Source organism: Podarcis bocagei (assembly GCF_964188305.1).
Source record: "Podarcis bocagei genome assembly, chromosome: 1".
NCBI lineage: Eukaryota > Metazoa > Chordata > Lepidosauria > Squamata > Lacertidae > Podarcis > Podarcis bocagei.
The window spans coordinates 61,875,893-61,891,228 of NC_138125.1; the positions used below are offsets into that span (position 1 = coordinate 61,875,893).

At 44.3% G+C, this 15,336-nt stretch overlaps 1 protein-coding gene across 7 annotated transcripts in view; it reads left to right on the forward strand.

Moving 5' to 3' along the window:
- The window catches only part of NAV2 (neuron navigator 2), a 535,542-nt gene that overhangs the window by 252,415 nt on the left and 267,791 nt on the right, over positions 1-15,336 (forward strand). For 4 of the 7 annotated variants that reach the window (XM_081213973.1, XM_081213974.1, XM_081213976.1 and 1 more), the window contains exon 1: positions 8,295-9,509. The exons of 2 other annotated variants lie outside the window; for them this stretch is intronic. In XM_081213973.1, the coding sequence (XP_081070099.1) occupies positions 9,252-9,509 (258 nt within the window). In that variant the 5' untranslated portion in view covers positions 8,295-9,251. Of the gene's footprint in view, positions 1-8,294; positions 9,510-15,336 lie in introns of those variants that run through there. One more of the 7 variants, XM_081213977.1, reaches the window with a different exon arrangement.

The following is a 15,336-nucleotide window of genomic DNA, read 5'->3' on the forward strand; positions in this document are numbered from 1 at the left end:
ACTTGACCATGTTGTCTCTTTGCAAGTACGAAAGCATAAGGGCAGGGGAGGGGACTAAGGGTATATGGCAGTTTTCTCCAGTAACTGAATGGTCAGCAAGAATCGTGGCTTATATTAGCTTCCATTTGGACTCCCAAGACATAGTTTTTCTCTCATTAAGTTGAGAAGAAAAGCAACACATGTTAATGGTCAGACTGCTGCCTTTGGCTGCAAGGAGGTGTGTATCTGTTCTATTCCCGGGGGCTTTCTGGAATTCCTCCTGGGAAACTGTTTCAAAGGATACTATTGCTCTTGATTGCCTTCCTGATATATTCAGCTATAGCTAGCCTGAATTTTTCAGGAGGGCGTATTTTTCTATTTCAAGACTCCTCTGAAGTGTTGGAAAGTTTCAGCCCACCCATCTCTGGAGAATATTCAGCAATATTTCACCACCTACAATTAGGACATAGAATTTCAGACATAACTATGGAGATATATTTTGAAATCATTACTGAAGGAAGCAACGAGTTCATCCTATACTCCTCTCAGTCTTCCTCTCTAAGTATGCGGCTCCTTCATCAGAGGCACCAGCTTGTGAGGTCGATTGGGGGAGCCACCATCATGTGCATGATGTCCTGATGTTGGGAGGAGCTGGGGGCAGAGCCAAACACAGCTTCAATGGCCAGAGGTTCCTCCCTTTTCCTGGCACTGCCACCAGGGTGGGAGGAAGTTGCTTCAACCCCTTTGCGGCAGAGGAGGAAGAGCTGGCCACTGGAGCCGCACTGTGCTTCCCCTCCATGCTTTTTGGACATTGGGAAGTCCCAGCCCCCACCCCAAACATATCGGGGCATGGAATGGGCTCGGTCCCCAGGATCTGGCACCCTTCACTAACCAGTATCAACAACAAAGTTGTTTCATTTCAGCTACGTATTACTACCTTAAAACAGAGCAAGGTCGTTTCCTCCCGGTGTGTTTCAAGTCATGTTTGCGTGTTGCTGTGCACACCTGAGAGGGGGCAAGGGACACTTTCACCTGATGTGTACTGTCTGATTTCCTTCCCTTTGCCTGCAACCCCTGGAGCCCCTATTCAATGAAGCTGTTGTCTGCACATGCACTATCATCTGTGCATAGGCAAGAGCTGTCTCAAATGTACACACCTCATCTTAACTGTGGCTTAAGTTTTCAAATTAGCTGGTCTGAGGGAAAATACATCAAGCAGATATGTGTTTGTGGCTTCAAACACCAATGGTAGGGGCGCACTGGGAAATTTTCAGATAATTTTCTTCCCCACAAGAATATTTGATGAAATGATTCTCTTCCAAGTTTTCCACCTGCGAATAGAGTTGAGTATTTTAGGATACTGTTTTCACTCAGCCCTAAATTTTTGGCACAACAATGGATAGCAGAAAGTGGGCCGTTTTCTTGTGTTTTGCCCTCACCATTGTCTAACAATGCTTTCAAGAAATGAGCCTAGGAGGGGGGTAATTTTAACTTTTCATGAAATATTGATTCATATGGCTTATGAATCTTGCCCATGGGTTTCCCACAGGCATTTGGTTGGCCACTGTAAGAACAGGATGCTGGACAGGAGGGGTCATTGGCCTGATCAAAGAGGCTCTTCTTCTGTTCATGATAGGAATTAAATACTAAGCTGACCCAACCAAAAATCGCTGGTGCAATTTTAAGAATCTGATCCACAGTGAAGCAGAAAGATCATGTGTCAGAAGTTTTTAGAGTTGCAACTTTTGATGCTGTGTTATACTGAACGCAGGGGGGCATTATGGCAATTTAAAATAGACCCCTTGGATGGGGTTTGTGTGCGGTGGTCTTCCTGTAACAAACAGACTTTTTCCTAGGGATGAGGGTTCGTAATCTGCCTAATCAGAAGAAAATGCCTACAATATCTCGCTTGTTTCTGAAAGAAGTTACACAGACAAGGCTGCAACATCAGTCTAGTGAAGCCTCTCTGCTAGAGTATAAATATAGAAAGTTTGGAGCTGCATTTTGTATTTAATAGTGTGTGCATGTCTTCCATGCACATAGAAAACTAGATATCAGGGAAAAGATTAAACTGGAGCCTTTTGTCCTCCTGACCTACCAGCTTTCTATGTGGAGAGATTTCATTTTACTGGAGGAGTTTATAGTAATCTAAGCCTAAGGTTCCAACAGTAGTAGCACAGGTTTGCAGCCCCAAGGATAACTATGTTAATGGCATTGGGTGTCCCCCACCCTTTGAGGTAAACTGTAGCAGGGCTCAGCAAACCTTTTCAGCAGGGGGCCGGTCCACTGTCCCTCAGACCTTGTGGGGGGCCGGACTATTTTTTTTGGGGGGGGGAATGAACGAATTCCCAAGCCCCACAAATAACCCAGAGATGCATTTTAAATAAAAGCACACATTCTACCCACGTAAAAACATGCTGATTCTTGGACTGTCCCCCGGGCCTTAGTTTGCCTACCCATGCTGTAGAGGCTCACTTGCATGTGGGAGAGAGCCTTCTCTGTAGTGGTGACAATGCTGTGCCCCAGGATTTCCATCTGGTTCCTACTTCACTCTCTCTTTGCCACTTTATTAAGACCCATTCATCTAGGCAGGCTGGTTTTTCTACAGTTTTAAACTTGTTTTATTTGCTGTCTTCGTCTCATCCTTAATGCTTGTGCTTTGGTCATGTGATGCTGTCTTAGGTTGTTTGGGCGGTTTTAATTTGTTTGGGTGGCTTTAATTTGTTCTGTATCCCAACCCATTTTCTGATTGTGATCCCACATTGATTTGGAGTTTTGAGGTTGTGCTAGATCAGGGGTCTGCAACCTTTAAGACAAAAAGAGCCACTTGGACCCGTTTCCGAAGAGAAAAAAAAACCTGGGAGCCGCAAAATCATTGTGACATTTAAAGCATGCACACCGCTGCCCTCTGATCTGACAGCAGGCGGGAAGGTGACGTTGGGACGGTGCGTGACTAACGCACGCACCGCCCCCATGCGACATTACAGCCAGTACAGCGCTCGCCACAGTGGGGAGTGTCGGGGCGCACAATGCGCCTCCTCCCCTCGCTAGTATCCGCCCCGGAGCCGCGGCAAAGGTGTAAAAGAGCCGCATGCGGCTCCGGAGCCGCGGGTTGCAGACCCCTGTGCTAGAGGAAGAAAACAATCACTCAGATTCTTCCATCCCTCCCAAGAGCTATGCTTTCACTCTTAAGCAGCAGAAACTTTGTACTGGCTGTCACGTGGGCAATATGTACTTTAGCTTCAATTCTCACTCATTAGCAACGGTTTCCACTGTTTACATTATCATATCATTACTTTGTCTCTTTTATGTGACGATCACCAAACCATCCTATAATTTCACACTAGAATTAGCACAAATGTCACCAGACACTTATTCCTACAGATACGGAGTCCCTTGAATTCCTGCAAAATTATGTAAACCAAGTGTCAGTAAATTGACAGCTGTGGGATTAAAAACTAGCCTTGCATTGGAATCGTGTATTCTGTAGATCCCTATGGTGTTTTCTTTTTTAAAATCGATGTTTTAAAAAAAGTATCAGAACAAATGGGAATAGTGAAGTAACTCTTAACACATGTCTCGGTTCCCACCACCACCTCTCTTTTCATCTGGCAAAATCTGACACTGGCTTGTCAGGTTTATTAAAGCTTTGAAATCTTTGTTCACAATCATTTTCAGCTCAAAGCTGTGCTTCACGCTGTGGCAAGAGAGAAAACATTGGAAGGTTTGCCTGAATGAGATGGAAGAACAGAGATGAGCGCTTTGTAATCTGAGATTAGTGGACAAAGGAGACTAGAGGAAAAACACATTTCCTGTTTAAAAAATTACCCACTTAGCGTTAATGCAAGGCAACCCACTGAGTGAGCATGGAAACTGAGATTAGAAACCAGGGGCATGTCAAATGAACGGAAAGTATAAATCTTGGCTCTCAAGAACCTTCAGGTGTTTTTTGCTGGTTGTCTTGAGATGGACAGTGGAAAGCTGAAAATGGTATGATAGAAGCACTGTTTTCCCTTGTAAACACATTTATTACTTTTGTCCTGCTAAAACAGGTTTTGTAGGCCTTTCAGATGAGTATAAAGACCACCAACAATGCTACGACAACCCCTTCATAAAACATACCATAAAATAACACCTGCCATATAAAAAAAGCAATGTCCGTATAAAGGGAAAACTATGTAAGTCATTCTGTAACTAAGGACTATTTTCAGAATTTCTATTGCCAGTTGAAAGGTGTACTCCGTGTTGCAGGCCAGGCCTGTCAATCTACCATAGTTCCCTATGGAAATATATAAGATAAGCCACAAGTTTCCTGATCACAGAGATCATTTATAACCCATGAGAGATCATGTACAGGTGTTGGCTGAATGTGTGAGGGCCCAATGCCTGAAGAGGAATAATATATCATTAAGTGTTATCAGTATGCTCATTAAACCCAGCTTTATTTCTCCATTACATATGAGTCAGGAAAGACTATGTGAGGCCTGGACCAGTGTCTGGATGCAGTGTTGGGCTGGATGTGTGCCAGCAAATTGAGCTGGAATCCTAGAAAGATGGAGGCATGGGTGCATGTCCAGAAGATAGGCCAATTGCCTGTTCTGGATGGGATTGCACTCCCTCTGAAGGAGCAGGTTCATGGCTTGGGGTGCGATTTGATTCATCTTTGTCAGTAGAGGCCCCAGTGACATCTATTGCTAGAAATGCCTTCTACCAGCTTCTGCCAGCTGCAACCATTCCTGGATTAGGATAGTCTGACCATGGTGGTCCATGCATTGGTAACCTCTGGACTTTATGTGGGGCATCCCTTGTATTTGGTCCAGAAGTTGCTGCTAGTACAGAATGGAGTGGCCAGCCTGCTCACAGAAGTAGGCTTCTGCCAGCATGTTACTCTGCTGCTGAAAGAGCTGCAATGGTTCCCAATTTGCTAGGAGGTGTACAAGGTGCCATCCAACCATCTTGGGGACTTCACTCTGGATTTGTGTAGTGTTTACTCCTTAAATACTCCTTCGGGTTACCTCCTGAAGATAACCTGTGAAGCATCAGAGGTTTAGCACCAGAGTTTTCCTTCTCCTAGATGGGCTACCTTTTCAGGTTGACAAGCCTCATCTGCCCCTCACTTTCCTCTACAGCACGTGCAGAAACTGCCTTCCTGACTGTTGGACCCACTGTTGGTCTCATCCATTCAATCCACCAGTGCCTGTCTTCACATTCAGGGGGAAGTTCTTAACTCACTGAGGGCTTGAGACCCATCAGCTACCCTCACCTGGTTTAGCTGGCCAGTTGAAGACGTTTTGTGGGGTGTAGCCGCTGTAGCATACTGACAGCTTTTGGGAGCCACAGCTGAGAACTGAGTTCAGGGTGGGGACCAAAGGTGGACGAACTACCCCAGAAGCAACATAATGTGTCCCCCCCAAGGTACTACCCCTCTCCTAACACCCCATACAGGTTGTATACCGTCTTGTGATATTTCATATGAAAGGGTGGTCTATAAAAACTTCAATTATAAAAAATCAACACCTGCCTGGCAGGGAGATTCAATGCAGCCCTGGTTTCTCCCGGCCTTCTTTGCCCTCAATCCCTTTATCCTCCCTAGTCACTTGCTGAAGAAAGTTGAATCTCATTCCACAGCAAATGGGAGAGAGGGAGCATGGGGAGACTGGTTGGGAGAAATCATAGGCAGTCGTGCTTCTGAATTGCTGGAAACCACAGGAGGGGAGAGTGCTCTTGTGATTGAATCCTGCTTGTGGGTTTCCCATAGGCATCTGGGTGACCACTGTGAGAAAAGGATGCTGGATCTTGTGGGCCATTGGCCTAATCCAGTGGGATCTGCTTGCATCCATTGCTTTTCCCACTCTTGCCTCTGTGCCCACCCACCACTGGCATGCAGCCCCTGGAAAGCAAGGGGACATTCTCTGCAGGCTGGAAAAGTATCCCCAACCCTGTTTTAAATAATGAACAAGCCACAGCAATTCTGAAATGTGTATGCGGGGGTTTGGGGGAGAGGGGGAGGAGGCTGTACCATTCATTGGCATGCACATTTATCTTGATTATTTTTAATGCTGCTTTATACTTTTATTGCTGTTTGCTTAGTGCAGTGGTTCTCAAACTTTCTTCTCTGGGCCACACTTTTAAAATTTGCTTGTGCCACACCAATTTTTTTGTTGACAAGAAATAAATTGAAAAACAAAAAGAAACAGCTCCTAGCAGTGCTTGATTTATAACATACAACAAAACTGCTTTATAATGTGATCAAGAGACATCCAGAAATTATAAAACATCGCAGCTACATAGGAATACGAATTACTCCCCAAATATAATTATATATGAGTCTTCTCCAACATGCTGTTTGAACAGCAATTCTGGATCACAACTAGGATTGTTCTAGTTGATGCTCTTGCTCTCGTTTTCAAAAGATATCTATCCATATTCTGCAAATAAAAAGAAATATTTTGACACGGTACTACACTACCTTACACTACACTACTCCACACCACACCACACTACACTACACTGAAATGTTTAAATGTTAATTTGATTGTCCTTGAATGTTTCTGCCACATTTGCCATCCCCTCCTGCCACACCAGTATGGCATGCCACACCACTGGCTTAGTGTGCACGCGTGTATATGTGTGTGTGTGTATACACACACACACACACACACACACACACACATATATATATATATATATATAGTGGTACCTTGGGTTACATACGCTTCGGGTTACATACGCTTCAGGTTACAGACTCCGCTAACCCCAGAAATAGTGCTTCAGGTTAAGAACTTTGCTTCAGGATGAGAACAGAAATCGTCCTCTGGCGGCAGCAGGAGGCAGCAGGAGGCCCCATTAGCTAAAGTGGTGCTTCAGGTTAAGAACAGTTTCAGGTTAAGAACAGACCTCCAGAACGAATTAAGTTCTTAACCCAAGGTACCACTATATGTGTGTGTGTGTGTGTGTGTGTGTGTATACACACACACACACACACACACACACACATATATATATATATATATTTCTTGTGTCCCATCCTAAGAAGTCTGATATAGGATAGCCAGTAAATACTGTTAAGTAATAAGGAAAGAAACAAATGAATAAATTCCTCTGATCTCTATTTCACCCTGGGATAAGTAGGTCACAAAAATAACAGCAGGGTGACTATGCCTCATGGTGTTCCAAAAATTAACCCATGAGAGCCAACAGGGGAGTGCCGTGTGTTTTAAAAACAAACAAACATTGTTATCACAAAACTAGTCCAGAACATTATTTGGACATTGTCTTTAAGTGACCCCATTGGTTTTCACTCCTTTCTGCAGCTGCCAGGTGACCTTTGGCATTAAAGTCATTTAGGTCACATATTAAGAGGGTCAAAAATGCTTATTGGGTCAGATCAAAGTCCAGCTACGCTAATGTAATGTTTTCAACAACAATGAGTTTGCATGAGGTTGGCAGCTATCTTCCTTCCGCAGCACCCGGCATCCTGCCTTTGTTGCTATATAGCTATTCCTCATCAACTGGTCTAACCCTGCACACATTGCACAGCTGTGTACAGGTGAGCTGTGCCCAATCCTTGCCCCCAGAAGATGTAGCAGTAAAGTACATGCAGTTTTGCTGATGTGTTTGTTACGTGTGTAATTATTATGCAGCTAAGCACATGTGTGTGGAATGTTACAGAGCCACACATCAGAAGCGTAATGTGCAAATAAGCTTTTTGCTCACAAGGAACTCTGGGGAGAAGGGGGATGGGGGAGAGAGATAGAACAGGTTAGATGGTCTACAACCACCTGTGCAAAGCTCCTGCTCATTCCCAGCTCCGACTTGATTGTGTTAAATAACTCAGCCTTTATTCACCCACATTTTTGTTGGCATTTTCAGTGGGAGTTTCCCTGAATGAGTAGTCAGTAAAAACGGAATTGTGATTCACCCTCATGTGTTTTTCTTTGAAAGGGCCTTCCATTAAAAACACACACACAAAACAGCAGCATAGATGGTTAGGAATTTTCGCCTCGCCTTGCCCCCCCTCCCACCCCCGCCTTCCCCACTCCTCCCGTACATCCTTTACATTTAGCCCAGAGACCCACCGTGTTGCCGCAGAGCTGCTACAGAATGTGCTTTGTACTAGAGCGGAGGGGAAAGAGTTTCCTGCCAGTCACTTGAGTTGAAGCCACTCCTCTTTTGCAGAGATATTTTGTTTCTGATTTGAGTTGGGAGGACCAATCAGGAGGCTCGCACTGTTTTTACTGTACTGTCAGATTGCAACCTTCTCCCGCTCTTGCTAATCTGGGTAGCCTTCTTTGGCGTAGTCCACAGCAGGCTGCCTTTACTCACACACATCCGCTCTCTCTCTCTCGCTCGCTCGCTCTCACTCTTTCACACCATAGCTCAGCCTCTTATTAGCCATTCAGCTCTGAAACCTGTTTCACTGCTGAGGCTTAAAAATGAGGTGGAAGCTGCTTTTCCCGCAGCTTTGACAGGGGAAATTCTCCTTCTAGGCTTGCAGCAGCAGCAGCAGCAGCATTGAGAAATCGCTTTGCCACCAGCCGTCTTATGATTTAAATGTCATCCATGGACGTTTCTCCCTCTGCTCCGGCATCGTTGGTCCTGTTCACAGATATTAAGATTAAAGAGCTTGGATTCTCTAAGGCTCGTATCCAAGGGCATCGGCTGTTAACATACTGAACTACATCTGCTTCTTGGCTAAGACTGAAGAAAGACATCTTAAGCCTGGAAATCCTTCCTGTGCTTGTTCTCTAGCGTGGTCACACACACACACACACACACACACACACACACACACACACACACGGCAGGCAGCCCAAGAAGCATATGCTGCAGCAGGTTTTTTCTTTCTTTCTTTAATTCCAAAAGACTGCTTCACTTTCCCATTTCCAGTGAAAAGATAATGAAATAAGAGCCTCTCGTCTCCAAGAAAGAAAATTACAGGAATCAGCTACCGAGGAGGAATCAGCAAGTTAAACAGCAGCAGAAGAGGACAAGGCGGAAGGAGGACACTGGTTGAGAATAAAGATCAACAGCAAAAAGGAAAAAGAGGAAACAGGTGGAAGGCTGAGACACCTGTCAGAGCTAGTTCGGGCTTTAAAGTGGGGACCCCCCCCTTTATCCCCCCCACTCTCTGCTCATTTTGTATTTGTGTGTGTGATTCAGCATCACCAGCTTGCAAAATCTGCCTCTAACCTTGTTCCCTGGCTGCTGCTTGTTGCTGGTCCTGTTGCTGTTACTGACAGAAACGTGTTAACAAAGCCGAAAGAGAAAAAATGCCAGCCATCCTGGTAGCCTCCAAAATGAAATCCGGACTACCTAAACCTGTCCACAGTGCTACTCCTATTGTTCATGTTCCAGCAGCAAGGACCATCCCACAACCCTGCTACCTGAAGTTTGGGAGCAAGGTGGAGGTGAACAAGTCATCCTATTCCAGCCAGATCCCTCTCAAGTCACACAATGGTCATGAGAATGCAGGAGATGGCTTCCTACCCAAGAAGAGCAGCTCCATGGAAAATGGCTTTGACACACAGGTCAGCAAAAATGGTGTTAGCGTGGTAACAGCATGGGTGTGTGTACTGTGTTTTATGGAAATCTGTTGAGCAGATTGTGTTGCAATGCTGATGGGATGTATGTGTATTATATTCCTGGTGGTTGCATATATTGGTGAGGAAATCATATTTTTGCAGATATATTATAGTGAAAGGGGGAATTGGATGTTCATAGATATTCTTATAATGTTTCTTAGTTGTGGTGGGTAGCTTCTTACTTGTGGTGTCCTGAATATTTCACTAAAGCAGGGCTGTCAGTAGTGGAGTGTGTGCTTTGTTTGCGATGCCAATATATACGATTCCGGTTTGTTGTGGTACAGGTTGCAGTGGGTGTGTTTGTGCATCATACTGGTAACACAAGGGTTTGCTGCTTTCGGAGGTTTCCTGTTGTGATTGCACTGCTGTGTGTAGCTGAGCATCATTCTGCTTTATGTAGCTGAGCTTGTGGGAGTGGTGTGTGTGTGTGTGTGTGTGTGTGTGTAGCAGTCATGTGTAAAATGATGGTGAAGCATGATCTATATTATGGTATGCATGAAATATACTGATGTTTAAACATACCATGCATTTAGATTCAGTGAGTGTGTGTGAAATATAGTAACATTGTCCATGCCTTGGATGCCTGGGGAAAAAATAGGCTAATTGGAATTTCCTCTCCACTATATATTCCTGTCATCCTGGATATAACCATCTTCAAATGTGGCTTGAACCCATTTTTAGATGCCTCTTTAAATGCTGCTGCTTTATATGGCGAGAGGCTGCAACTGTCTGTGTAATTCTGACTTGCTTTATTTTTGTGAGTGTGTTAGTATTTTCAGGATGGATCAGATTGCTTCTGCATCACCAGTGCCTTAATATGCTCAATAACAGCGTAAGCAGATAGTAAACGCTCACACACTACTGAGTGAGCAAAGCAGATGGTCTGCTGCCACAAATGGGACTAATTAACATTAGCTAGATAGAGATTGCCGTGTGGCCAGATCATGAATTCTCAAAACGGCTTTGCATGCTGCAAGCCTCTTCTGCAGACGTTTGTGCCTGGTAGCAAATGGTGCAGCCATGTTGGGGTGGGAAGTTAGCTGCTTTAGAAAGAATGCTATTGGTTTGTTTCCCCACCACTGGGGAATACTAGGTCACCCCTGCAAATCTAGGTTTTGCAGTCTGTGGCCTCGTAACCTATTCTGCTAAGGAATAGCACGGCTGCTGACAGAGCTTGGCCTCCTGCCCTGCATTTTAGGGGATGCTGCACTCTCTTGTCCTGGCAGGCAGAGTGACATATCCGGCACGACTCATGCAACACTACCAGTTCCCGGGGGCTTGAGAACCAGAAGGGAGACATGATAGTACTGATGTCAGGGTAGTGGCAGCAGACAGACTGACCTTTGCATCACATCACACTCCAGAGAGAGCTACAAATGTTCTTTCGATTTTCTATATTTCATTTTCAAAGCACTGGCAAAACCTCAACTTTTACAGACCCCCCCCCAAGAAAAAAGGGGGGAAAAGAGGGGGGATAATCTGGTGCTTGAAGGAGTGATTGATAAGAATATATGATATGGGTGATGGAGTGGGTGAGTTGATTTTATAACTCTTAAGAGGGCTTTAGAAGTCTAGCATGCACCTATCCGTGGCACATTAAATGCTGAGAACTGAATCACTGAATGGTGTATGTGTTAGGAGCTCGAAATTGAATCAATTGGTGCTAATTGGATTTTGCTTTGGGGGAGGAATGATAACTCGCATGCCCAATCTATAGCTCAAAGCCCGAGGAAATGTTTCACATTTACAAATCTCAATAGTTGTAATAGAACACAAGGCTCAGTGAGAGTTCAGCATGTAGCTTTACTAGTCTGAATGTAGCCTCAATGATGGTAATAATGGTCATTTGGTTATAGCATTTATGCCTAGTATACTGCTCGTTTTCTGTTTGTTTTCCATTCCTACCCATTTTCAGCAGGTTGTTCTCAAGACAATCACAACCTCACCTGTTTTAGGATGCTTCCAGTTAATCTTTCCTTGTGCTCTTCATCTCAAAATATCTGCTCCTCCATTGTGCTAAATCAAGAGCAAGGGAAGCTGCTGTATAACCTATGGGTTCTGTTGGCACCAAATAAACGCTCAAGAGTTCTAGTATTGTCATGGGTCTGGTAATATCCATTGAAACTCATGGGGTGGGGGGAGGAGAGATTTTGCCTGCCAAAACAGTCACACTGTGCATATAGTTGTGATTTTTACTTTTTGCTGCTAGAAGAGGATCACATTGTGACAGACCAGAATTCTCCATTGTGGTGTCCTCCAGATCCTTCAGCTATAACCAGCATGGCCAGTGGTCAGGGATGTTGGGAACTGTAGTCCAATAATATCTGGAGGGCACCAGGCTGGAGATGGCTGTGCTAGTTTGACCCTCAAACTATGGCAGTTCTGCACCTGGTATTCTTCTTCTTTGGCAATCACTCGTAGCCGAGTAAGAGTGTCTTCCATAAACATGGTTTTAACAATGAGTCTGTAAGTGAGCAGGAACCCAAAACTATATGGGACCCTGCAGATGTTGTTGGACTCCCATCGCTGACAATTGACCATGCTGGTTGGGGCTGATGAGAGTTGGAGTCCAATGACATCTGGAGGCTGTCCATGCTTAAAGCTCCCTCTTGTCCTCTGGGGTGTACTTTGAAGAATACAGATCCCCAAGTCAGAGTTCAGCTCTGGATTGTAAGAGCTTTGGGAGAGGGGTATGAGTGTTAGCCAACAGGCTATGGGGTGATGTTAGGACTCTGCTTAGCCTAGGGAACAAATGCTTAGGCCAAATGACAAGTAAGTTATTGGCAAGGATAATGTTCTTTTGGTGAGTCCCTTGGATACCATAAGAACAGCTTTGAGATCTTCTCCACAGCCACTTCTGAGTGTTCCAATTTAGTTTGCATTGTAGCAACTGAAGTACTTGACCTTGATAAATGGGGTAGTAGAGATGTCCATCCCCACCACACCATGCCGTTCCCTTTCAAATAATGTATGGCTCTGGCTGCATAGTGTAATGGCTCTTGGGTGAGATGACTATGGTGGGAACCTACCTGCTCAGTTTATTGTCCACACCTAGGCTTTGCTTACCAGGAAACGCCCTGAGATTCGGGTACCTCCACAAAACATGAAACATGAAAAACACCAAACATGAAGAGGTACTAACTTCTGAGGGGGTCACATGACACATTATCTCAGCAGCTCCAAGACCTGCACTGAGAGACAGAAAAGGTGACTGAACAAGTGAGACTCTTCCCAGGTTCCCATGAGGAAAGAAAAACTAAAATTTGTAGGTGCTCTTAAAAGCCATTTACACATCCTATACATTACAATTAGGACCAACCCACTCATGGCACAAGGTGAGAAAATCGCCTCAGGAGGCAGGATCCACAGGAGCAGCAGATCCAGTCTCCAAGGAGTGCATGCCTTGGAGGCCAGACCTGTTCCCTCCTTGGTAGCACCCTCATGCCACCTCTACAGCAGCCTCTTGGTGAATAGGAGGCTCTGCTAGTCTCCTCAAACCCTAGGGAGGAATTGGTGGGAGCTGCCCTCTGGGGTCTCCTGGGGTCTGCACCTGCCCAGAGTGATTCAGAGCAGGTCCCCTCCACCCTGATGGCCTTTACTTCCCACGTTAACCATTGGGTAAAGATGTTTAATTCCTCCCCATGTTCTTGATGTAGATCTTCGCTCACCCCTTCTTCCTTGAAGGGAGGCCTGCCTTTTTGTGATTCGCCATAGGTGCCAAAATGTCTTGGGCCAGCCCCGATTGCAGTTATGATGGTGGGGCTGCCTACTTAGCCAGCAGGTCTTTATGTTGTGGGTATGTTTCTAGTGACATTGCTAAAGAAGTCTTACTAGTTCTGGGATCCGTCAATTGCAAGGGGACTTAGGAAGGTGTTTTTATACCAGGTCAGATTATTCATCTATCTGGCCCATTATTGTCTCCTCTAACTAACAGTGGTTTCTAGAGTCACCAATGAGGAACTTTTCAATCATCTGCTATCTAACCCTTTAAATAATAATAATAATAATAATAATAATAATAATAATAATAATAATAAATTTATTATTTCTACCCCACCCAAGGGCTGAGTTTCCCCAGCTACTCTAGGCAGCATTCAACAGAACATTAAAAACAGAATAAAACATCAAACATTAAAAACTTCCCTAAACAGTGCTACCTTCAGATGTCTTCTAAAATTCGGATAGTTGTTTATTTCCTTGACATCTGATGGGAGGGCGTTCCACAGGACGAGCGCCACTACTGAGAAGGCCCTCTGCTTGGTTCCCTGTAACCTCACTTTTCGCAGTGAGGGAACCACCAGAAGGCCCTCAGCGCTGGACCTCAGTGCCTGGGCTGAACAATGGGGGTGGAGATGCTCCTTTGGGTATATGAGCTGAGGCCATTTAGGGCTTTAAAGGTCAGCACCAACGCTTTGAACAAAAGATGTCATGGATTGAATTTGGGGTTTTCTGCATGTGTTAGGAATGGGGTAGAAATTTGTTCAGTTTGCATTTTAATGTGAATGTATCTAAATTTGCCATTTCAGAACAGATAAGAGAACCAAAACACAGTAGCCTTTGAAGGTTGTACTTCTCCACATTTGCACAAAACATGCACGAAAATGTATATATTGGTGAAAATAATGTACAATGCAACATTGCTTTGATTGAAAAACGCACTTCGTTGGCAAAAATGTGTACAGAAATGTGTATATTAGGAAAAATACACAAGAAAATGCATACAATTTTTCATGTAGACTTTTAAAATAAGATAAACCACAAACAGAAATCCTGTGAGCTTAACAAGGTTGGGGAAATAAGAAGCAGGAAAACTGAAATTGACAGATTCACCCATCCCAACACTGAGCTTCAGTCCCCCTCATGATCAGTCAGCTCAGTAAGACCCTTAAAACATTACTAAAAGCCCTCCACTAGACTTTCCATGTGTTTCCCCCTCCTTTATAACAGTAAGCTACAGACTGTTATATGTTGAGTTCCACAATGGCCATGTTTGGCCACTGCTATCCTTGTTTTGACAAACCATAAAGGTAATTCTTGCATCATTAGCCACTGTATCTTATTTCATTGGGTGTGGGGCTGCGACAGTGAGGAAACAAAGTAAGGATTTATGTCATGGAGGTCACATTGGTAGTGAGGCTTACTTAGGCTTGAGGATGGTCTGCTGTTGATAAACCTGTCAGGTTCTCATATTCAGCATGGACTTGTAGTCTAGACTTTTGTATTAGCATCAAAACCAGTATTTCCTTTTCAGAATTTTGGCCTTTACTCCTCTCTTATTGTATCTATAAATGGATGTGATAACTGCAGTGTAGTACAGTACTGACATTTTAAAGCAATAAATAATGTTTGAAAGGGTTGAGACTACAGGTTGCCGTCTAGTGTGAATGTGGCATAAAAAAACTGTAACCTGAGGAAACATAGATGTAACATACCTTTGTTTTAGAAAGTATATGACTCATCATACCAACAGTAGAGAGGCCATTTGCAGAGCAATCCTATACTTGTGTACCGAGAAGTAAGACTTGTTGAGTTTAATGAACCTTACTCCCAGGTAAGTGACTATGGGATTACAGCCTTAAATAAGTAGATAAAAATACAGTGCTGAATTCCTGCTGCACCCATACTTACCTCCAAACTGCCCCCCGATGAACTGTCTCAGTAGATTTTCCTTCCTGTCTTTTGTCCCAGCCATATGAAAAGCAGCTAGGGGAACAGCTTTCAGAGAAAAGTGCAGGAGATGAAGGATCCTTACTCTCCCCTCCTCCTCCACATG